Raw genomic sequence first — 25,417 nt, forward strand, 5'->3', positions numbered from 1 at the left:
TGGTAGAGAAGATAGGAGAGGATGAGATCAGAGGGTATATGTTGATAGGTTAATGTCAGAGAGAATAACTCCCTATTTTTTAGAGACTGGAGTAAAGGAGAAAATGACATGGGGATAAGGAAAGTGGGACTTTGAATGACTGGTATGATTTTGTTACTAGTGTGACTTTTTTTTTTAAAAAACAGCACATTTTTTCTCTCCTTAGCCTTGACATTTTTGATATTGTTGGGGAGATGATTGTCATTTGACCTTGGTGATAGATTTCCAACATACTGGCAGTAAAATTAGCTGGATATGATCCAAGTTTTGTTTTGATCTTTTTTAATTAACAGAATGTTAGACTTGGAAGGAAACTAAGAGATTGTCTTGTTAAAACCTTTCATTTTATAAATGAAAAAAATAAGGTCTAGAGGTTAAGTGACTTGTCCAAGGTAAAGGCAATTCGTTGTAGAGCTAGATTTAGAGTCCTGTCTACTAGTGAAATCCTTTTCCCACTAATAACATTTAAAAAAGTTTTCTAAAAAGATTGTGTACATGTGTGCATTCGGGTGTTTCTCTAGTGCTATGTAATTAGAGTATCCTTTTTCTACAATATCTTTGAAGTTTAGTACCTTTTAAAGCTCTGTTTAATAGATTGATATTACTTTGTACAAAAGGATTTTAGGCAGAAGACAAAGAACCAGACTGAAAATGAGTGAGAGAGGAGGGGAAAGATAAATAGAATCAGATTTAAGTTAAGCCCATTTTGAAAATTGCTTTTTGTTTATGTTTATTATAACTGTTAATCACTTTCCCAAATATTTTTGCTTCAGTTTGTAACACTTCCTCGTGTCTGAGATAAATGAGATCATATATAAAGTGCTGCAGAAATATTAGTTATGGTGATGATGATTCTTATAACAGGGACCTTTTATTTCTTTTCTCATTCAGGGTGAGATTTGCCATTCCTTCAGTTTACCCTAAGAGGTTTCTGGCAGTTAGCATTCCCAAACCTTTTATTTTTAAAATTTTCTATGCTAGCTCTCCAGTGGTCTTTTATCATCACTAGGACTGTTTGTTTTTTTCCTTCTTGCTCTGCACAGTGTTCTTGGATACATTCTGGATATATCTTTCTGAAAGTATGATAACTTTAGAGATGAAAAGGACATGAACTTTTAGAGATGAGAAAACTCAGACCCTGAGAAAATCAACAATTTACTTGAGGAAACTGGAACTGTGATCCTATGGAAGGGAAATTAGAAATCATCTAGTTGAGTTCCCTCATTTTACTGATGAGAAAACTGAAGCCCAGAAAGACTTGTTCTAGATCAGACAAGTATCACTTTTGGGATTTGAATACAGGCCTACTGACTTCAAATAATTCTCCTTTCCTTATAGGATTTTGACTCTTCCACATACCTAGAATGCTGTCTCTCCTCACCTCCATCTCATTGACTGTCTTTTCTTCCTTCAAAACTGATCCCATGCATTACCTTCTACATGAAGCCTTTTTTCATCTGCCCAGCTTCTCCCCAAATTGTCTATATCCATTTTGTCTCTACTCTGTGTATGCTTATATATGTCCACATCTCTCCCATTAGAATATAAGCACTTGGAAAGCAAGGTCTGTTTCACTTTTGCTTTTGGTGATAAATAAATGCTTATTGATTGATTAATTGATTGTATCTGTGTGGTGAAGTAGGTAGAACTTTGGACTTGGAGTCATGAGGACCTGAGTTTGAATATCACCTCATATCTTTATTAGCTATATGACCTTGAGCAGGTCACTAAGAAAAAGGAAAAAAAAAAAAGAACTCATTTTCTTTACTCCAAACCCTTTCTTCTTCCAAACATCCCTACTGCTGTTGGGGACACAACAGTCATTCAGGTTCCTAGTCATGCAGGCTTACAACCTTGTTGTCATTTTTAGCTCATTCACACTTAGTCTATGTATCCAGTCTTGTTGTCATATCTTGTCATTTTTTTTACTGTCAGAGCATGTCTTGTGTTATGTTCCCTATTCTCTATTTACACAGTTACAACCCTAATTCAGGCCCTCATCACCTCTCTGCTGAACTATTTCAGTTGTCTTCTGGTTTGTCTCCCTGCCTCAGGTCTCTCCCAGCTCCATATGATCTTCCACATAGCTTATCAAAGCGATTTTTCTAAAGTGTAGAAAAAGTGTATTTTTGTAAAGTGACCATGTCACCCTTAGCCAATAAACTCCAGTAGTTCCCTGCCACTTCTAGGATCAAATGTAAAGTCTTGTATACTATTACTGTGTGAAATCATCTTGATTTCTTGACTTTATTGATTCGTAGTAGCCAGGGAATAGGAAGGAAAGAGTCAGGTGGTAAAAGTTATCTAAGCTTGAATATGAACAGATCTCTTGGACTGTAGCTCCTTTGGGAACTGTTCTTTCCCCCCTGTATTCCTTTCTCTTTTTCCTTCCTTCTTCAGCCATAAGCTACTCTAGCCATGTTCTTGTTGTCGTATTATATACAATATCTTGTGTATAATATATTGTGTCAGTATAACACAAGGATCCTGGCATACACAGGAGGGCCTGCTGTACAGGTTCTTAGATCTGCTTTTCTAAAAGAAAAGCAACTTTTGAGGCGTCAACAATCCTTTAATCAAGCACATGTATCATTCACATAGTTCAGGGGAAAAAGTCAGCACCCTGAACTTCAGAGAAAATACAAAGAAACAAAGATCAACCAACAGACAGGGCTTCCATCTGTCTGACTGTAAGCAATACATATATCACAGATCAATAGACAGATCCAGCTGTCTGACCATACATACATAGTTACCAAAGAGAGAAGCACCAACATCTAGGTTTTCAAAGCCCATTAATGAGTGGGGAAGAGCTTTATCTCTACCAATTACCATTAAAATCATTTATTTTATTTATTACTGTTTGCCAGGCATTGTGCTAAGTGCTATGTATACAAAGAAAATCCTGCTCTCTAGGAGGTCATAGTCTAATGGAGGAGGCAACCTGCAAACAACTATGTACAAACAATATATAAGATACATTGAAAACAATCAATAAATTTTATCTGGGATTTGAAGGAAACCAGGAGGTGAAAGTGAAGAGGGAGGGAATTCCAGGCAGAGTTAAGCTAAGAGTAGGATCTTGGTCTTTTACAATCACATCCAGTTATACTCAATAATTAAGCATTTGGGAAGATCAGAGAGTTGTAGAGCTGGAAGTCTTTATCAAGTAAATCCACATTCGAGTATTCCATTTTCCATGTTCCTTGTGATTTTACACTTAAGAATGAAAGTTGGCTTGAATGAAGTTTTTAAACAATTCCAAATGTAACAACATCCCTTCTCTTTTCAAAATAGTCAGTACTTTAAGTGATCTGGATTTTGAAGCCATCAACCTAAACTCAAGAATGCTTTCTGATCTAATCAGTGAACAAACAACTATGCCGGCTTGTTTTTGAAAAAGGACTATTCATAAAAAAAAAAAAAAAAACTTTGGCTCACAGTAAAATCTGAAATAGATTCAGTGGATGAAGAATATGGTCATATGAGGTACTGTCTATTAGTAGGGAAGTATTACATACTGTGAATGGATCCACCAAAAATCAAGTCAGTAATAAATATGAAAAGTCATATGTATATTTCAAGACTTTCTTTTTTTTGCTCTGCTGTCCCTCTTTATTTGAAGAGGTTATTCTTTACATTTGTTCAGAAAGAGGATTTCCGATTGCTAGATGCTACTTTTGAATGATCTCTATCATACTCTATAGAGTCTAGTTTAGAACAATCTCTAGTGTTGTCTGCCCTCTGTACTCTTAAGAGGATCAATGACATCATGATTTTGGGGTCAAGAAATAGTGTATTTGACTGTGCCTGATCAGCCTAATGCAAGTTTGGAAGGTTCTGCCACAGGTTGGGCACAAATAGTCCCTTTGAACATTTGGGATGGAGATGTCTCTAGATTTGCATGTCTCATGTTTCGTTTGTGTACTGTGATTCTGCTTTGCTCATAGAGCATAGTGCCTTCTTGGATGCCGACACCATGCTGGGTGGTCCTGTGCCAGTGTCTCCCATGTTTCACAATTGAGATCAAATTTCTGTAACAGCACAATTGCCACTGATGTGACAAAGATGTGAAGAGAGCACTAGTTCTGAGGAAGAAATTAAAATTCTGTTCTTGATATATTGAAATTGGAGCTGAGACATTATCTGTAAGTTGTGTCCTTCAGGTCCCTGGACATCCTGGTATTAGAACTGAGGAATTACTGAAACTCAGGAGACAGGCTTAGGACTGGAGACATTAATTTGAAGAGTCAACCAAAAAAAATGGTATTTGAAGGGGAGGGCCCAGAGAGTTAGCACAGATCAGAACGAGTTGTTGAGAACCCCCAAGCAAGGGTCTAAGTTTTACAGAACAAATCCTTTTATTAAGGGGATCTGTTATGTGAAGTATGGATTCCCAAGGGCCACACTTGAGGACCTAGAGGGCCCCAGGTGACCTCAAGATTGCAGGTTCCCCACCCCTGCCCAAGAGTATTGAGAATGGCTGTTAAAAAGTTTCCCTCTTTTAAAATATCTGCTAAGACTATCCTCTGTCATTCTTTAATCACTTGGTTTTTCTTGGGTGGATAGATAGACCCAGTTTAATAAAAATACATTTTTTTGATAAATTTTGTTTTGATGTTAGTCATTTGCAACCTTGATTCTCAGTTGAACCCTTGAATGACAAAAGTGTAATTAAGCAAATTCATCTGATGTAGTGACTGAATCTGAGAGTTTCTGTAATATTCTGTTACAGTAGTACTCTTCCTCTCTGTTGCAGGATGGGAGATATAGTTATCTGTTGTCTGGGCCTTTCATTGTTTTTCCTTTATTTGGAGTTCACTAGATCTTTTTATATTGTTGGATAGTGTTCTCTTGGGTCTGCTTATTTCACTCTGCATCAGTTTTTATAGTTATGTTTCTCTGAATTCCTCTTATCTATCATCACTTATTAGGGGGAGGAGAAAAGGAACAAGCATTTATTAATCACCTACCATATGCCACAAATCGTACTAAGTACTTTAAAAGTGATATTCTGTTACATTCCTATACTATTGTTTTTTCATCTGTTTCCCAGAAGATGTGAATCTGCTTTGTTTCTAGATTTTTATTACCACAAATATGATACTGTGAAAATTTTGATATGTATTGAATCTTTGGTTTTGTTTTTGACTTCTTTGGACTATATGTATAGTTGGATTATTGAGTTAAAGAGTCAAAGTTTGGTTACATTTCTTCCATAATTCCAGACTGATATCCAAAATATTTGAACCAGTTCACAGTTCTACCATCATGTGCTAGACTTCCCCTAGCCTTTTCAGCATTGATTGTTTTAATCTTTTCTGTATTCTGTACAATGAAACTATTTTATAGCTATTTTAATAGCTATTTTATTTGTATTTTTTAGCTATTTTATAGCTATTTTAATTTGTATTTCTTTTGCTATTAGTGATTTTAAAGCATGTTTTCATGCACTTATTTATAGATTGTAATTCTTTTGACAACTATATCCTTTGGTCACTTATGTATTAGGGAATGGTCTTGGAGTTATATGTGTGTGCCAATTCTAGATGTATAGATCCATGTATATATATTTACTATGATATCAAATTTTTATTGTAGACCTATGATACAATCATTTCTATCCCTTTTCTAATTCTATCTTCACTGATTTTTTTTTGTGTGTAAAACTTTTAAAATTTTATATAGTCAGAATTACGTGTTTTATCTTTTATGATGTCTATCTTTTGTTTAAGAATTCTGTCTCTAGCTATAGTGGTCAAAGAACTGAATTGTTGTCTTCTAATTTTTTTTAGGGCATGTTCTCTTATATTGAGGTTGCATATCTATTTTGAACTTGTGTATGTTGTAAGATGTAGGTCAAAAAAAAAAAATTTCTGCTGAACAGATTTCTACTTTTCCTAACAGTTCTTGTCAAAGGGGAGTCTATGTATCACACAGGAATCTATGTATCACATATTAGACTGCTGTTTTGATTGTTTCCCTTTCTTGGTTATCTAGTCTTTCTGATTTACTTTTTTTGTTTTTGTTTTTATTTTTTCCCCACCACTATGAAGTAGTTTGGATGACAGTTGCTTTATAATATAGTTGATATCTAGTTGTGCTCTACTCTCTTACCTCATACTTTCTCTTGTTATTTCCCTTGGCGCCTTTTGTCCTTCCAAATTAATTCTGTTAACTGTTTTTTCCAGTTCTAGTTTTCTTGATGATTTGATTGGTAGATTGAGGCTAACCTCTTTAGAATTCATTCTGCTGTCTTCTGAGGCTTGAAGGAATCAGCATACAATGCTGTCTGCAAATTGGAAAGTCTGGAAGATCTCATCAGATTTAGGTTTAGAGCTGGAAGGGACCTTTTAGTTTATTCCATTCTCCTTTCTATACCTTCCTCCATTTTTCAGATGAGGAAACTGAAACCTCTAGAAGTTAAGCTGTTATCTAAGATCACATAAGCTATTAAGTGGTAGAGGCAGGATTTGAAATTAGGAACTAGGTCTTTTTACTCTCCTTAGTAAACATTATTAAGCTCCTACTATGTGCCAGGTACTGTGCTAAGTGCTAGTGTTATCAAAAAAAAAAAAAAAGGAAAAAACAATTCTTGCTTTCAAGGACATCACAGTCTAATGGGACAGACAGTATCTAAACTACTATGAACAAACAAGCTATATACGGGATATAATTAAGATAATCAACAGAGGGAAGGCATTAGCATTACAAGCACTTGGCAAAGGCTTCCTCTAAAAGGTAGAATTTGAAGGAAGTCAGGGAAACCAGGAGGTAGAGATGAGGAGGGAGCCTTTTAGGACTGGGGGACAGCCAATGAAAATGCCTGGAGTTGGGATGGAGTGTGAGGAACAACAAGTAGGCCAGTTTTTTGCTTTTTGGTCCAAAGACAGCTCTTTCTCCCTTTAGTGTCTTGTCTTTCAATCATATGTAGAGAATCTTTCTTTTACTTGAACTTGATGCTAGATCTCTTCTTTGCGTTACCCATTATTAATGATCAGAGGGTCATCAAAATTAACTTTATTTTTACCTTTCAAAGAATTTTATTTGATTTTGATCTGTGCTTGGGAGATCTTATTGAATAGAGAGCCTGTTTTGCTTTCTTTAGCATTTTTTAAAGCTTGAGAAACAAATACAGTGGATTTTGTATTCTTTACATTTTCATTAGTTTCATGATACTAAAGGCATGTGCTGCTATAGAATATTGCCTGTGAAAGTATGTCTGTTATTTTCTAATGATCTTATCAAGGATGCCCTCAATGCATATGTAGATTATTTTCATAAACATTTTCTGTAGATGGCAAAGTAAGCAGGCACTGCTTATTAATGTTATCTTTTTTGGTACCTTTTGTTGCCTTTGGTTACCTTTCTTTGGGTTGCAATAAAGCTGAAAAAAGTTTCCATACCTTTGATATTTTCCTGTCCTTTAGGTATCTTGAGAATAGACTCAGCACTCTCATAGTTTTTGCTTTCAGTACAGACCTTCCCTTTTTACCCATGGTCTAATCCATCTGCTTTTCTCAAGTAACTCTCCTAATAAGTGTTTATCCAGAACTTTTCATTTTAGAGAGGGCAATAGAAAGATGTATGGTGGGTGTGAGTAGGTTGCAGTATATTAGGAGAAGTATACATGAAGGAAAAGTGAAGGATGTCAACAAAGAAGTGTATGAGCAAGAAAGAAGATGGGCTGGTCAGGTGACCTAGAGGAAGGAATAAATATTAGGCCACTGTCATGCTCCATTGATATTCTCATGATGATAGAAAGATAAAGCATTTATTAAGCACTTAATGTGTGCTAAGCACTGGGAATATAAATACAAGGCCAAAACCCAATAATCTCTGCCTCAAGTTGCTTATCTTCTAGTGGGGGAATCATAACAAACAGAAAAAGGAACTGAGGGGAAGGTAAGTTGAAGAAGAGGTCAGGACATCATGGACTAATAATGGTTTGACGAGAGCATCGCTGCAATAGTTTGTTTTCTGTAATGGATGTTTGGGGAGAAACACAGCAGGCAGGTGGAGATGTTGTGGAAGGGAGCCACAGCCGTTATTTTCATTGCCAGCATGAGAACAAGACTTCTGGGAAATCATGGCCTCGTCCTGTTTTATAATGTCAAGGAAAAGCAAGAAAGACCCTAGGCAGCACAGGTGGACTTCCTGTAGTGACCTTAGTAAAGGTCATGGAAAAGAATTTCACAGGATTAGCAGGCAAGGATAAGGTTCCGTAGAGAGGATACCCACATCAATGAGATAACAGACGCATTTGAGTTTTCAAATATAGTGAACCATAAGTTGTAGAAAGTGGTATAAATCCTGTCTTACAAATCTTGCACTATTAAAAGTAAATACAAAGTCATAAAAAGTACAAGAATAGCAAGCTTTTTTCCTTTTTTAAAAATGTAAGCTTAATTGATGGTTGTTTCCGGAATTCAATGTCCTGTTATTGTTTAGAAAAACTAACCCAATAAGGAAACTTTGAAAAACAAACAAAACAAACAAAAACACATTTCCCTGGGAATTGATTATTTGGTATGGCTCCACTGCAGATATGTGTTCTTGGTTTCAAGTATACTTATCAGATTTCAGTAAGTATCCTTTATATTCTTTTAACTGAAGCTATAGACAGGTTTCAGATAGTTTGCTGACTTTCTGGTAAGAAAAGACCATTAGCAAAGTTAGTGAATAAAACTTCAAAGGAACCCAGTATTGATAGGATGACCTAGCTTATTAAATGCCAATAGTCCTTTAAATGTAGATTGAGCAGAAGCTGCTTACTGTCATTTGACAGTTCAGGCAGCTTTATAATTTCCTTCATGCTAATTTGTGTACCAATAAAGGACAGTTGAATCAACATCTGTTTTTCAGAGAAAGGAAGTTTAACTCCCATGCAGAAAACAGTGATATTTTTGGCATTTGTCATTTAAACAAATAGAAATGCGTTTAACAAAATGCTAGGTTCAGACAAAGCACTAAATAAAATATTTCAAGCTTGTTTTATTCTCATTCTAACACCAAGCCCTCCCTCCAGTGGCTGCTACTACAGAATTTTACTTTTTTTTTTAAACCACAGTCTGGGAAAATTGGCAAGCTTCCCCCCCCCCCCATTCCAAATTTGAAACTCAGTTTTTGTCTTACAGTTAGAGACTGGAAGATGATCTGCTCTTGTGGGCAAACCACAATGAATTCAACCATGATGGAAGAATGCCTAGGGTTCATTCATTAACCTACATCTTTCTTATTCTGCTCCCCTGTAACTAATTCTCTTCGCTGTACTTGAAAATTCACGTTTTAAAAGACAAGTTTTCTTTTTTTTTTTTTTGCATTGACCACTTGCAGTATATTTTACAAAGAACAAAATGACTTGAGCCACACGTGACAGGGTCATATTTTTGTTTTTTAAAAAAGCTTTATACCTAATTTCAAGATAGTGTTAATTTGATTTTGGAAATAGTTGCTATAGTATCTTTTTTGATATGCACTATAACAATTCACACACAAAATCTGTTAGATCAACAGCAGTTTTCCGAATGACGGCATATGAGTTTTAACGGGTTCAAGTGAAACAATCTATGTAAAATATTCTTCAAAGTTTTAAAGCACTACGTAAATGCCACTTGTTAACACTGTTTTGCATTTTAAGCCCTTTTAATCTTTTAGAACATGTATGCTTAAAAGCTTTTGAGGTGAAAAACTTAACAAAAAACCTTGAAGTGGAAAAAACTCAACATTATATTTTCTTTTATATTTCAGTAGGAAAATTAGAAAAATTTACATTAGATGTAGTATCTTTGATCATTTATAGTGACTTGACAGAATGTACAGAACTAGCAGGATGCATAGTAGGATGAGAAAACTAATTGTAGCTTTTTAAATATGTTACTTCAATGTTGCCAATGCTACCAACTCCCTGCTTGGAAATCTTGTAAAGAGACTATGTCATGGTAAATTATAACTGAATTCTGAATTCATGGACATTTCACAATATGACTTTGTATTTTACACAAAATTATTTTTACATAACTTTCTTAAATTCATTCAGTAGCTATCATCTTCTCTGAAAGACAGTGGTAGGTAGGCTCTGTGCAATGATTTTCATGGGTTTTATGTTTTACCCACACAAACTATTTGGATTACATGTTCCTTTTTCTAGTATATTAAGCATGAAAACTTAAATTAAAAAAAAATTAATTTCTTGACTCTAGCTCTACCATTTCTGCCTCCTTTTTTTCATGCTCTGTGAGAGAGTTACAAGAGGAGGCTTATCCCCTGAGGTTCAGTAATAGCATTGTATTCCAGATATTGTATACTTTTCCATTGGAGCCCTGTTGGGGTTTCTGTGTTTCAAAGCACTTGGCCAAAAAACAATTTGAAATCTGAACTGGATGATCAGTATAGTATACTTGGAACCTGTTAAGACACAGTAGTATGGTATTAGTTTCTTCTTGAATTTTTTTTTATTCAAGATTTCTTAACTCTTGGCTCCCTTTCTTAAGGTGGTTGAATTACAAAGTGATGTTGGAACTGATTGACAGTAACTTGAGCAACCTCACTTCTTAAAAAGGTGTCCAAGTTGGCTGAAAGTGTCATAAAGTTGACACCTTTAGTCTGTGAGTTATTCTATACTTAAAACTCTCCCAAATTGTTATAGTATTTCTTAATCATGGAGTATAATCTTTAGGATTTGAGATTGACAACTATGAGGATATCACTAGAACTTTAGTTTGTTTTGTTCTTATTTTTAAATCACAGGTAGGAGTTTATATTGGGCCATTGATGGTTCCAATTTTAGACCACTTTTGACCAAAGCATTCTTATATAAGGTGGCCAGCAAGGTTAAGGAGTGTACCTGTGGCTATAGAACCAAGGGTTTTTTTTTGGTGAAGAACTAATAGGTCCAAAAAGGGGTCAAATATGTACCTAGCCTTGTCTTCATTGTATCATGCTTTATATATACTTATTAATAAGAAGGAAAGGTGGTATAATAATATCAAGGAATGATTTGCTTTGACCAGTGGATTCTTTGCCAAGTGGACCAGCCTCCTGGTAATGAATTTCTTTGTGTTTAGGGTGGCCTTTGTAATTGACTCAGTCAGCTCTTGGGGCCAAACTCAAATTCTTTCCAACATGATTGAACCTGCCAGAAATTGGACTTCAGGGTCAATTTTGGAACATGGTGAAGTGTTGAAGTAGTCCTTTGTGAAATTTGAAGGAGAATCAGAGTAAAATATGTCATCAAATAATAACGTATGTATGTTTATACACATACATATCTATGTATATATGAAAAAGATGAATAAGTAACATGGTGAGAGTAAGGAATAATTGTGCTATTGTAGTACTCTACTAATATTCTTGTGATAACAAGAAATCAAGGTAGGTCCCCCAGCACACTGGGGAGACCAGCTTTGGTATATCTTATGGGAAAACATGTACAAGAGCTGCACATGATGACTAGACTTTGATGGATTGTGACCTGCATTGTTGGATATATATCAGTGCAATTTCAGGTCCTTTTGAGTATCAAGGAAAGAATTAAAAGGCTATGTGAGCAATGATCCTACTGTTGGAGCAGTGTCAAAGATATTTCAGTCCACTAAAGGGTTTCAAGGACTCTTTAGTTAGATCTGTGTTGTAAGTGATTCCCATTGCCAAGGTTCGAGTATACTTAGGGTGCCACTTGAGCTTGGTCCTAGGGCAAACTGTAACATGTGAAATTTGTGTGAAACAACTTTTTCTTTTCTGATTTCCTTCCATATTGATTTTCTTCCCTTCTACCCAAATATTACACTATTTTGTTTGATCTGGTTGCCTTATACTTTCTTCACCAATGCTCTCACTTCTCTACAGTCATGTTTTTTATCTCTTGGGTAGGATGAACCAAGTGATTGTAGGATGAGAACAGGAATTGGAGTTACTTTTTCTTATTAGGTAAATGGGCCTTTTGACGCTTCTCAAATCACTGAAAAAAAAGAATAGACAGTTACTTATTCTTCTTTTTGCTCAATCTTTAAGATTCCCTCAGATTAGTGATAAATTGTTGAGTTAGATTTCCTGTACTTACTCCAGTATTGATCTGAGTCCTCAGACCTGGGGCTGGAGCTAGTACAAGTTTTGGAGCAAACATGTTAAGATAATGGTCTCTTGGAAGTGAGTACATTCTTCTGGTGCGATATTGTAATTATGTAGGTGCAGGAAAAGTAGAATAAATTTATTTTTGTCACAGTTATCATAGGTATTTTCTACCTGCTAGAAAAGAAATCTAGAGTCCCCATGTGTATTCTATATACTTTTCAAGTGCTTTGGCAAGATGCTGAGTGAACAGGGCACCCAAGAAATATTCCATCGTTATGTGTTTTGAAATGCTGACTGGATCAAGATTACACGACAAGTTATTTATAGCTTTATTTATACATAGTAGATTCTCTGTTGGAGTCATAGAGGGAAAGAAGATATGATAATTGCTTTGTGTAGTTCACAGAATGAAATTGCAAACTGAGACGTTTTGAATCTAGTTTGTACTGTAACCATTCCTAGCAAAACTATATTTAAACAGTAGTGGTTATCATGAACTATACAACATGTCAACTATGTCCCAATTCACATCAGTAAAAACCTTCTGCTCCTTTATTCCCTATAACCTAACCTCCATCAGATAATGCCAAATAAACTATGTCAAGTGCATGTTATTAGTATATATCAGATGTATCAAACTGCTTGCTAGCTGCATTTTCAGGAGTGTTTATCTGTGGTCATGCAGGTTATAACTCTGAATTTTTATTAGGAAAACTAAATTGAGAATTTATAATGTTCTTGATTTAGCTCCACCAGCTGTGCAACAGCTCTGGAAAACAACTGAAGATGGTCCAAATGAAACACAACCAGTAAGAGGATAACAGACAAATTGCTTTTGCTTCTTGCTGAGCTGCTTTGCCTTGGCTGCTATCAGGTCCAAGGTTAGAGGTAGAATAATTACAAACTGCCTGATTTATTCCTTTGTAAATTTAAGTAGAGTGAATTGAATGTGTGTACCTTTAAGCATGTGTTGTCTAATTTAGAGTAAAATATTAATAATTGCTGTTTAATCCTGGGAATATATTTCATTATTTAAAATTAGTAACATGACACTAAAACCAAATAGTACTGGTGGTTGAAATTTTCCTTTTGCTATGGAAATCAGCTTTAATATCATATTCCTTTATTGAGAAATATACTTATTTGGGGGTTAATACTGAAAAGAATTTTTTGAAATCCTACATTTATATGAATTCTAAACTGTAGGGTTATTTATTAGAAGAAATGTTAGTCTGGCGTGAGGAGAGTAAAAAGGTATACAGTAATCTAACTATAATTTGTAAGATTTTATATAGGCAAATTTCTCCCTGCAGTAGTTACAACAGGACACTTAGAGTCACTGTTGTTATTGGGATCCTCCTTCATATCTGTTAAAAAATGATTTGTAGTAAGAGAGGCAGTTAATAGTGAAATCTGTACAGAAACCATGTACTTCTGTATTTTGGATCTTTGATGTCGTCAGCGAAGGTACTTGGTACCCTGCCACAAATCCTACTTTATTTATGACTTCCCATGTGATTTTTGTCACTGTCTTTGTGTAGATTCTCCAGCAAAGGTCTACTTAAGCACCAGAGGCCTTCTTCTTCTGCTTTCTATATTTTGTGGATTCCATTGCAATGATAACATACAACCCATGAAACAGACTACATAGGCCTTCTCACTTACCTTGAATTCATGAAACTTACCTTATAAAATCTCTTCTCTTTTTTCTATGGGAGGCAGTGTGGAATAGCTGAAATAGGCATCTGGGAGACCAGGGGTTTCAAGGACTCCCTGATCTCTGTCAATGGAAATACTTCCCACAACAGTAAAATCATAGGCATAGGTAAAAAAAAAAAATCTAAACCAACAGAATTTTAAAAATTAAAATCTTCAGTGTACATTGTTTTCTGTAGACATGTTTGTATAGAAGTTAAAAGAATCAGATATTTATTGTTAGGTCATTATTATAGAATGGCTATAGTTTCCTCCATTCCAAATGAATTACTTCCCGGACCAAAAATTTATGATGTTTCACATTCTAGGTCTCTCTGTAAGGGTACTTCATACCCCTCTAATGTAGTGAGGGTAAACTTATTTTGTGGATATCTTGGACATTTATCTTTTTAATAAGTACTACTTTTATTCATGTAGCTGAAATATATAAATTAAAATAATTTAGAAATATATCTAGGATTACAGTTAATATCAACCTGCTTTATGTACTTTACTATTATTATCCACTAACATTTTTCATTTACTTTATTGGTCATTACAAAAGGCCTGAGTCTGAAAAGATAGGTCACTTAAGTCATCAACAGATAGGAATTGAAGTTTGCTTTCTTGGTGGCAATGACTTGGGTTAGTATAATAAAACTATTTAGTCTGCTTTCATTTTTTGATGATAATATTTACATAATTTCATTGGAGATAAGAATCTAGTAATTACTTGGGTTCCAATTTCTTTGCATTATTCTCTATTTTTACTTCACGTATAAATAGCTTTTTTTCTTTTTGTGGGAAGCTTGTACTTTTTATAGCCTTGTGGTTGTGGTTCATAGTTTTTTACCCTTTTGGCCAAAATAGCAGATTTTGATTGTAGTAGTGCAGAGCCTCATTTGAATAAATTAATTTTTGTTATTACTTTTTTAAAAAAAGACTATGTCTTCCCATCTTGGAATGGAATGCTGGAATGTGTGGGACTATTCATGGGCTGATACTACTACTGACTTTGACCTGTTCCATTTCAAACCTGGGTCAATTAATCTGCCTTATGTAACCTGACAGTGTTGTTGTTCCTGGGGCCTTACCATATTGGTGTGGATATCCACTAGATTTCATTTTCAGAATTTCTGTTTTTTTATTTAGTTTTTTAAAAAAAGTTTGTTACTTTTCTGTCTGTTTTTAGTTATGTAACCAATTACTTAGGTCTGTTCCTTTTGTTGGATGAAAGTGTTAAGAAATGTAAGTTTTTCCCCAAAGAACTACTTTAGATCCATTCCAAAAGTTTATTTTTAATTATGATTTTTCATTATCATTTTCTTTGATGAAATTGTTGTTTCTTTGATTTGTGCTTTGATCCATCAGTTCCTTAGGATTACATTAATTGGCCTTCATTTAAGTTTTAATTTTTTCTTCTGAGGCTCTATTATTATGCAGTTTTTATTGTATTGTGTAATAAGTAATGATATCTAATATTTCTGCATTTTCTGCATTTTTTCATCAAGTTTTAATGGCGTAGAGTGTGGTCAATTTTTGTAAAGGTGTGAGGCATAATTGAGAAACATTTATACTCCTTTCAATTCCCATTCGGTAATCTCCAGAGATCTATTACATCTGACTTTTATAAAATGCTGTTCAAGTCTGTCATTTCTTTCTTGTTTATCTTTTTGTTACTTTTCTCTGGGTCTGAATAGAGCACATTGAGGTCCTTAGCAATTATAATTTTGCTGGCTGTTTTTCTCTATAGTTTGATTAGCTTTTCCTTTATGTACTTAGATGTTGTAGCATTTGGTATATATCTATATATCTATCTATATCTATCTATCTATCTATCTATCTATCTATCTATCTATATATATATATATATATATATATATATCAAGTATAGACATTTCAGTTTTCTGAGAATCATCATAGTTTAGTGGTGACAGTCATTTTTGAAGCCAGAATGGGCAAGTCATTTAACCTCCTATCAGTGCTCAAGGCAGCTCTCAAAAATGTACTTTACAGAGAAGGTGATGATCTGCGTTGGTGGAGTTTTCTCACCATCGTCTCATACTATTGAAATACGAGGTCCAGTCCAATTATTTAATTATTGATGATATTTTTAAACATAATATAGTTTCCTTCCTTATCTTTTTAAGTTCTGTTTGCTTTTTCTGAGTTCATGACTGCCATTCCTGCTTTTTTGGTTTCATTTAAGACAGAATAAATTCTGTTTCACCATTTCATTTTCACTGTCTGTGTCTTCCTTGTTTTAAGCATGACACACTGTCAGCAGCATTGATTCTTCTTTCTCATCTGTTCTTCTACCTGCTTTTACATTCGTTGTTATAAATAATTGTTAATTGTGTATTTTTTTCATCGTACTTTCATATAACTTTTTTCACGTCTGACTCCTGAACTATACAAAGAAAAGCAAAGTGGGGAAAGAAAATCAGTAGAATTAGCATTCAGTGATCTATATTTGGAGTGGTATGAAACCCATTCATCTGCCTCTCCTCTCTAGAAGGAAGCCCAGACCTCTATCATTGATTCTTATACTTTCACTACTTTTGATTCCCGCTCTGCCATGTAACTGATGTTTGTTTTACTTCCCCAGCACTCCCCTCTCTCTTAACACTGCCCTTCTTTCCTTTTCTCTGTCCCCTCTTTTGTCCCTGTTACATCCCTGGGTAGTGACCTGCAGGGAGGTAGGAGTGGGAGTGGTGCAGGGAGATGGTCTCTTCTGTTGTCCTAGACTGGATGGAGTAATCTACTGGTGTTTTCTTTTTGTTTTATTGGTCATTATTTTGGCTAGCATCCTTTTCCCATCTTTATTGGAGAGTAGCTTAGGGGAGCTAGCCTCAGCTATAACTTTACTAGTAGTGTGCAGTTCTGTTTTGAAGGTCACTAGTATAGGTGGTTCATATGCTTTTCTCAATAAACTTCAGTGGCTTGTTTTTGCTTTGAGGATCAAATTCCTTATACTTAATCTCTGTCTCCATTTTCAGGGACTTTGAAAAGGCTGTTCTCCATTTTTGAAATGTGCTTCCTCCTCATCTGAGCTCTAAAGGAAAATAAAGAAATCTTTACTTTCCTTTAGAGCTCAGATCAAATGCCACCTCGTACACGCCTTCCTGCCTTCTCCTGCCCTTCTCCCCAGTTTCTAGTGCTTCCTCTTCAGATTAACCTATATTTTTATGTGTGTATATGTACATATATACATATATATTTAAAATATTACTTTCATGTATATTTGTTTTCTCTTCCAAAGGAAAGTAAACTCTTTGAGGGCAAACACTGTTTCATTTTTGTCTTTATTTTCACAATGGCCTGGCATATAGTAAAGTGGTTAATAAGTGCTTCTTGTTTGGTTTAATATAGGTCAAGAAAATGGGGAAGTCAATGTACTTACTTAATTGTGACTTTATAAATAGCACAGTAAACATTTATAATTTCTATTTTATTTATGATTTTAGAAGTTATAATTTGTTTTACTTAGCAAACAAATTCTAAATTTTGTTTAGAATCCTTAAACATTTCTGAAAAGCTGACATCAAAATGACATGAAAAAAACAAAATGAACATTTAAAAATTGGCTAATTTATTACTTTGGTTCATTCTAGACTCTCATCTGAGAATTGATGTCCATTTCCATCATTTCTTTAATTTGGTTGTCACTTGGGATAAACATGGCACAACTTCAGCAGGGAGGTCCAGATGAAAAAGAAAAAACTACAGCACTAAAAGGTATACGTTTGTTTTTGATATTTTTTCCAAATGATATAAGGTGTGTTTACAAAGACTTAGGAAACATAGATTTAAACATTTTGATGATTTTGGGGGCTCATTTCAATTTCACCATAAAAAAATACAAATGTCTGTACTTTTTGTATTTTCTTAACATCTTAGTATAATTTGAGGTTTGTGACTCCAGCACAGTACAAGGAGGGGGTGGCACTCTCCTTTCTGTGCCACTCATGTTGCCAGAGGGAAGACCTCATGGGCCACATAGTTTCCTGTTTGGGAGAATGGAGTATGTCCTGCCCCTACTGGACTAGAGATTTCTGTCCTTGGCTGATTAGCCCTAAGCCATGCCTTTGGAAGTAGGGGCAGCTGCCATGACTGTTGGCTGATGCTCGTGAAGTCAAGGACAGAGCTGGCGGGGTGGGAAGATGGAGAATCATAAGACTACAGGAAGCAGCAGAGGGAAGTGACTCCTAAAGGTCTAACAGGTCAAATCCAGAAGTGCCTGGAAGGGACTGCCAAATAGCCTGGTGAGTTTTCATAGGTATTTTATGCAAGTTTATCAGGAACAGACATTCTGGGGAGGGAACAGGGAGCCTGCACCTGGTATGAAGGTTGTGCTTTTAGAACTGGTGCTGATGTATGCTAGGGAAATTCATGAGGAATTGGGGCTAGTTGATATTCAGACTCCCTTCTGGTGGGAAAAGGGTCTTTCAAACATTATTGCAAGCTGTTCTGGCTAGTGACTCAGGGAATGTGGGCTTGTATGGCTTCTTCATTTAATGGGTGGGGAAGCTAATGAGATCCTTTTACTCTATTTATGCCCTAAAGTATAATAGGTCCCAGACAAATCATAGGATAGGCCATTTCAGAGTTGGAAAGGATCCTAGGGGTCGCCTATTTCAACACTTCGCCTATTTTGACACTTACCTTGCAGATGTTTTCATTGTTGTTGTTTTTCCTCAAATACACAAGGAAATTGAAGTCTGTGGAGGATAAATGACTTATCCTGAGTGACATTGCTGGGACTAAAATGCCAGGTTTTTTGATTCCTTGTCCAAAGTTCCTAAATTTTTTTGTTGGGTCAGACTAGTGGACAGTTTGGTCTGGTATTCTTTGTCTGACAGTGAAATGGAAAGCTTCTTGTGGAAGGACTTGATTACCCTAAAATGGAAAAAGCCCAGAGTATCTCACTGTGGATCTGTGATATTTTATCTATCTATCTATCTATCTATCTATCTATCTATCTATCTATCTATCTATCTATCTATCTAAAACTTTCTTGAAAGTACTGTTTTTTTGAAGCTTGTTGGGCCTTTTGGGATTTTCAGTATTGTATGTTATCAACATAATACATACTAAAGCTGATCTATAGGATCCTTTCCAAATACATAGCTCTTTGAATTTCTCATCTCATTTGATTCTCAGAACACCACAATGAGGTAGATAGTACAAGTGTTATTTCCCCATTCTGTGGATGAGTTAGCTAGATGACCCAGCACAGGAAGGGCTAGACTTGGAGTTAGGAAAACCACTTTGCGATCCTGCCTCAGACTCTTACTGGCTCTATGACCATGGGTAACTCTGTGTTTCAGTTTCATCAGCTGTAAAATGGGGATAATTATAGCACTTCCTTTTCACAGGATTGTTGTGAGAATCCACTGAGGCAGTATTTGTAAAAAGTGCTTAGAACAGCAGCTTCCAATAGGTGCTGTTATGAATGCTTAGTTCTTTCCCTTCAGCCTCAGTTTCTTCATCTGTAAAATGGGGCTGATAATACCTTTCAAGGTTATTGTGAGGATCAATTGAGGTAACGTGAAGTTCTTTATAAATCTGAAAGCACTATATAAATAGTAGCTATTCTTGTTATTGTTAGATAAGGAAACAATTCCGGAGCATTATAGTGCATTGTCTGTAATTGTAAACTAGAAGGAATCTCTATGGTGTTGTGTTCATCCTTCGCTGCCCAAGAAGACCACGCCATCAGAGAAGTAATGACATGACTTGCACTTGACTTTGTTCTGAGGGAGGGAGGGCTGGGCAGGTCACCAGCCTCACTTCTCCTCCAGAGCCATCTGAATCCAGTGACCAGACATTCCTCAGGATGACTGGAGATGGCCCAGGATGCCCTGGGAGACCTTGGGCCCTTTAGGCCAAGGTCTCTGCAGGTACTTACTTAGGTGAGGCAACGCCCATTCATTGAATAGGCCTGTTTAAGAAGTAGCCAGGGCATGGCCCCTTTAATGAGGCCAAGAAAAACAGACTTCAGACTGGGTGGGAAACAGCAACAGTTACTATTGATAATCACTCTAAAGCTGGGGGGAGGGAGGGCGGATCCAGGAGCCCTTGGCAGGGGCCCCTTGGAGTCCCAGTTTCAGAGTGTAGTAGGTTTAAGGTTTTGGGAGAGGACAGGCGACAGGACAGGGAGGAGAAGGGAGGGAGTGGAAGGGAGGGGAGAGGAGAGGAAAGGAGGCAGCAAAACCCAGGAAAACTTTTGGCCCATCCAAAATTTACCTTCCTTTGGAGAGGAGAAGGAAAGGGAGGGAGAGGCAGACAGGAGAGGAGGAGCTGAGTTACCCAGCTAGCATTCAGCCAGCTGCATCTACTCACAGGATCGTGTTAGTCCTTCGTTGCCGAAGAAGACCTTGCCATCAGAGAAATGATGACAATATTTGTACTTGACTTTGTTTTGAGTGAAGAAGGGCTGTGCACCAGCCTCACTTCTGCTCCAGAGCCATCTGAATCCCTTCCCAAGAAAAAAACAAAAATCTCACCTTGCTTACTCTTACACCCTACTGACTTTATTTTTTTCCCAATTACATTTAAGGAGTTTTCAACATTCATTTTTATAATTATATTCCTGAGAAGAGCTAAGTCTATCATAGTTGATCCTTCCACAATATTGCTGTTATTGTATATAATGTTCTCCTGGTTGTGCTCGTTTCACTCAGCTTCAGTTGATAAAAATCCTTCCAGGTTTTTCTGAAATCTGCCTGCTCATCATTTCTTATGGAACAATAGTATTCCATTACATTCATATACCACAATTTGTTCAGCCATTCCCCAGTTGATGGGCATCCCTTCAATTTCCAATTCTTTGCCACCACAGAAAGAATTGCTGTAAATATTTTTGTATGTGTGAGTCCTTTTCCCTTTTTTATGATTTCTTTGGCATACAGAGTCAGTATTACTATTGCTGGATCAAAGAATATGCACAGTTTGGTTGCCTTTTGGGCATAAATCCAAATAGCTCTCCAGAATGGTGGGAACAGTTTATAACTCCACCAACAATGCATTCGTGTTCTAATTTTCCCATATCTTCTCCAACATTTACTATTTTTCTGTTTTGTCCTGTTAGCTAATCTGTTAGCTATGAGGTGGTACCTCAGAGTTGTTTTAATTTTCATTTCTCTAGTCCCTAAGTTGTTTAGAGCATTTTTCTCCATATATAGATAGTTTTACTTTCTTCATCTGAAAACTGCCTGTTTACATCCTTTAACCATTTATCAATTGGGGAATGACTTGGATTCTTATAGATTTGACTCAGTTTGCTATATATTTTAGAAATGAGGCCTTTATCAGAAACACTGGCTGTAAAAACTGTTTCCCAGCTTTCTGCTTTCTAATCTTGGTTGCATTGGCTTTTTTTTTTTTTTTTGGTGCAAAACCTTTTAAATTTAATATAATCGAAATTATCCATTTTGCATTTCACAGTGTTCTCTGTCTCTTGTTTGGTCATAAATTCTTCCCTTCTCCAAAGGGTTGAGAGGCAAACTATTCTTTGTTCTCCAAATTTTCTTATGGCATCATCACCCTTTATGTGTAAATCATGTACCCATTTGGACCTTATCTTAATATATGAGTGTGAGATGTTGGTCTGTGCCTATATTCTGCCATACTGTGTTCCAGTTTTCCCACCGTTTTTGTCAAATAGTGAGTTCTTATCTTAGAACCTGGAGTCTCTGAGTTTATCAAACAGTAGATCACTATAGTCATTTACCTCTGTGTCTTATATGTAGCCTATTCCACATATCCACCACTTTATTTCTTAGCCAGTACCAAAGAATTTTGATAATTTTCACTTTATGGTATAGTTTTAGATCTGGTATGACTAGGCCACCTTCCTTTGTGGTTTTTTTTTTCACCAATTCCCTTGATACTCCTGATCTTTTGTTATTCCAGATGAATTTTGTTGTGATTTTTCTAGCTCTTTAAAATAGCTTTCTGGTAGTTTGATTGGTTATGGCAGTATATATTTTATAGACTTTTGGAAAAAATAGGCAAAGAAGGAGTCCTACCAAATTCCTTTTGTGATACAGATATGGTGCTGATACATAAACCAGGAAGAGCCAAAACAGAGGAAAAAATTATAGATCAGTTTGTTATTAAATTACACATAAATTGTATATAGTTCTTTTAAATGGAATTTCTATCTTGTGCTCCAGAACTCTGTTGGTGTTATATAGAAATGCTGATAATTTATGTGGGTTGATTTTATATCCTATAACTTTGTTAAAGTTGTTAATTATTTAAAGTAGTTTTTAGTTGATTCTGTAGGATTCTCTAAGTATACCATCATGTCATGTACAAAGGTTGATAGTTTTGTTTCCTCATTGCCTATTCTAATTCCTTCAATTTCTTTTTCTTCTCTTATTGCTAAAGTTAACATTTCTAATACAATATTGAATAATAGTGATGATAATGTGGATTCTTGTTTCACCCCTGATCTTATTGGGAAAGCTTCTAGCCTATCCCCTTTGCATATAATGATTGGTGATAGTTCTAGATAAATACTGCTTATCATTTTAAGGAAAACTCCATTTACTCCTGTACTCTACTGTTTTTAATAGGAATGGGTACAGTATTTTACAAAAACTTTTTCTGCATCTATTGAGATAATCATATGATTTCTGTTAATTTTGTTATTGATGTAGTCAGTTATGCTGATAGTTTTCCTAATATTGAATCAGCCCTACATTCCAGACATAAATCCCACCTGGTCGTAGTGTATTATCCTCATGATAAATTGTTGTGATCTCTTTTCTGATATTTTATCTGAAGCATTTGCATCAATATTCACTAGGGAAATTGATCTGTAATTTTTTTTCTCTGTTTTGGTTCTTCCTGGTTTATGTATGTATCAGCACCATATTTGTGTTGTAAGAGGAATTTGGTAGGACTCCTTCTTTGCCTGTTTTTCCAAATAGTTTATATTGGAATTAATTGTTCTTTAACTGTTTAAACATTTTAATTCACTTATAAATCCATGTGGCCTTGGAAATTTTTTCTTAGGGAATTCATTGATGGCTTGTTCAATTTCTTTTTCTGAAATGGGGTTAAGTATTTTATTTCTTTTGTTAGTCTGGATAATTTTTATTTTTACATGTATTCATCCATTTCACTTAGATTGCCAGATTTATTGTTATACATTTGGGCAAAATAGCTCCTAATTATTACTTTAATTTCCTCTTCACTGGTGGTGAATTCACATTTTTCATTTTTGATACTGGTAATTTGGTTTTCTTCCTTTTTTTTAAACACACTAGCCAGAAGTTTATCTTTTTTAATGAATTTTTCATAAAACCAGATCTTTTATTTATTAGTTCAATAGATTTTTTACTTTCAATTTTATTTTATTTTTCCCACTTAATAGTATTTTATTTTTTCCAATTACATGTAAAGATAGTTTTCAACATTCACTTTTATAAGATTTTGTGTTCCAAGTTTTTTTCTCCCTCTCTTTCTCCCCCTTCTCCCCCCTCCCAAAGATGGCAAATAATCTGATATAGGTTATACATGTACAGTCATATTAAACATATTTCCACATTAATCATGTTGTGAAAGAATCTGAACAAAAGGGAACAACCATGAGAAAGGAAAACAAAATGGAAACAGTATACTTCAATCTGCATGTAGACTGTAGTTCTTTTTCTGTATGTGCATAATATTTTCCGTTATGAGTCTTTGGGAATTGTCTTGGATCATTGTATTGCTGAAAAGAGCTATTACTTTGTTTTATTAATCTCTCCCTTGATTTTTTAGAACTCATAATTTGGTATTTTAATTTGGGATTTTTATTTTGTTCTTTTTCTGTTTTAGTTGCATGCCCAATTCATTGATCTTCTTCTCTGTTGTATATGTAAGCATTTAGAGATATAAAATTTCTCTTAACAGCTATTTTAGTTGCATCACATAAATTTTGATATGTCATCTCATTATTGTCATTCTCTTTGATGAAATTATTGATTGATTCTATGATTCTTTGTTTGACCCACTCATTCTTTAGGATTAGATTATTTAATTTAAATTAATTTTTTAATCTATTTTTCCATGGCTCTTTACTACACATAAATTTTATTTCATTAGGATCTGAAAAGAATGCATTTAGTATTTCTGCCTTTCTACATTTGATTGTGAGGTTTTTGTGCCCTGATATGTGTTCTCTTTTTGTGTAGTGCCATCTACCATTGAGAAAAAGGTATATTCTTTTGTATTCCCATTTAGTTTTCTCCAGAGGTTTATCATATCTAACTTTTCTAAAATTCTATTCACTTCCTTGACTTTTTTCTTGTTTATTTTGTGTTTAGGTTTATCTAGCTCTGAGAGGGGGATGTTGGAGTTCCCCACTAGTACAGTTTGATTTCTATTTCTTCCTGTAATTTACTTAACTTCTCTAAGAATTTGGATGCTATACCACTTGATTCCTATATATTTAGTCTTAATATTACTTTGTTGTCTTTGTTAATATTACTTTTAGCAAGATGTAGTTTCCTTCCTTAGCTTTTAAAGTTAGATCCATTTTTGCTTTTGCTTTGTCTGTTATCAGGATTGCTACCCTAGCTTTTTTTTTTTTTTTTTTTTTTTTTTTTTTTTTTACCTCAGCTAAAGCATAATATATTCTACTTCAGGCTTCTACCTTTACTCTGTGTGTGTGTCTCTCAGCTTCAGATGTGTTTCTTGTAAACAACATATTGTAGGATTCTGATTTTTAGTCCACTCTGCTATCTGCTTACATTTTATGGGAGAGTTCATCCCATTCATATTCATAGTTATGATTACTAACGATATATTTCTCTCCATCCTATTTTCCCCTCTTTTTATACTTTTCTGTCTTCTTTCATCCTGTCCCTCCTCACCAGTGTTTTGCTTCTGATCAGCCCTCCCTCAGTTTGCCTTCCCTTCTATCATTGTGCTCCCCTTCCTCCTTTTCTTTCCCCTTTCCCCTCCTATTTCCTTATAGGGAAGATAAATTTTTGAGCCAAATCTGATGAAAGTAAAGTTCAAATAGTGCTTATTCCCTCCCTTCTTTCCCTCTAGTAATAGGTCTTTTGTGCCTCATAATTTACCCTATTCTGCCTTCCCCTTTCCTCCTCTCCCAGTACAGTCCTTTTTTTCCCCACTCTTTGTCTATGTATACTCCTCCTAACTGCCCTAATAAGACATACAGTTCTCACGAGTTAGCAAGAGTTATTATCTTCCTATTTAGGTATGTAGCAATTTAACATTATTGGATATTATTGACTAGCATGTTGTTTTCTTTCCTGTTTACCTTTTTATACTTTGATTGAATCTTGAATGTGCAGATTGAATGTTCTGTTTAATTCTAGTCTTTTCATCAAGAAAGTTTGAAAATTCCCTATTACATTGAATATATATCTTTTCCCTTGAGAGATTATGCTCACTTTTGCTGGGTATTTGCTTCTTGGTTGTAATCTGTGCTCCTTTGCCTTCCAAAATATTAGATTCCAAGCCCTTCTATCTTTTAATGTAGAGGCTACTAAGCCCTGCATTCCTGACTGTACCTCCTTGATATTTGAATTGTTTCTTTCTGGCTATTTGCAATGTTTTTTCCTTGATCTGATAATTTTAGAATTTG

The 25,417-nt window shown here is 35.2% G+C and overlaps 1 protein-coding gene across 30 annotated transcripts in view; it reads left to right on the plus strand.

Moving 5' to 3' along the window:
• ARB2A (ARB2 cotranscriptional regulator A) overlaps positions 1-25,417 on the plus strand; it is a 478,053-nt gene that overhangs the window by 8,610 nt on the left and 444,026 nt on the right. For 19 of the 30 annotated variants that reach the window (XM_072606132.1, XM_072606145.1, XM_072606150.1 and 16 more), the window contains one exon: positions 17,421-17,544. The exons of the other annotated variants lie outside the window; for them this stretch is intronic. In XM_072606132.1, coding sequence (XP_072462233.1) covers positions 17,439-17,544 — 106 coding nt within the window. In that variant the 5' untranslated portion in view covers positions 17,421-17,438. The remainder of the gene's footprint in view (positions 1-17,420; positions 17,545-25,417) is intronic. 30 annotated transcript variants of the gene reach the window in all.

This window comes from Notamacropus eugenii, chromosome 4 (assembly GCF_028372415.1).
Source record: "Notamacropus eugenii isolate mMacEug1 chromosome 4, mMacEug1.pri_v2, whole genome shotgun sequence".
Classification (NCBI taxonomy): domain Eukaryota; kingdom Metazoa; phylum Chordata; class Mammalia; order Diprotodontia; family Macropodidae; genus Notamacropus; species Notamacropus eugenii.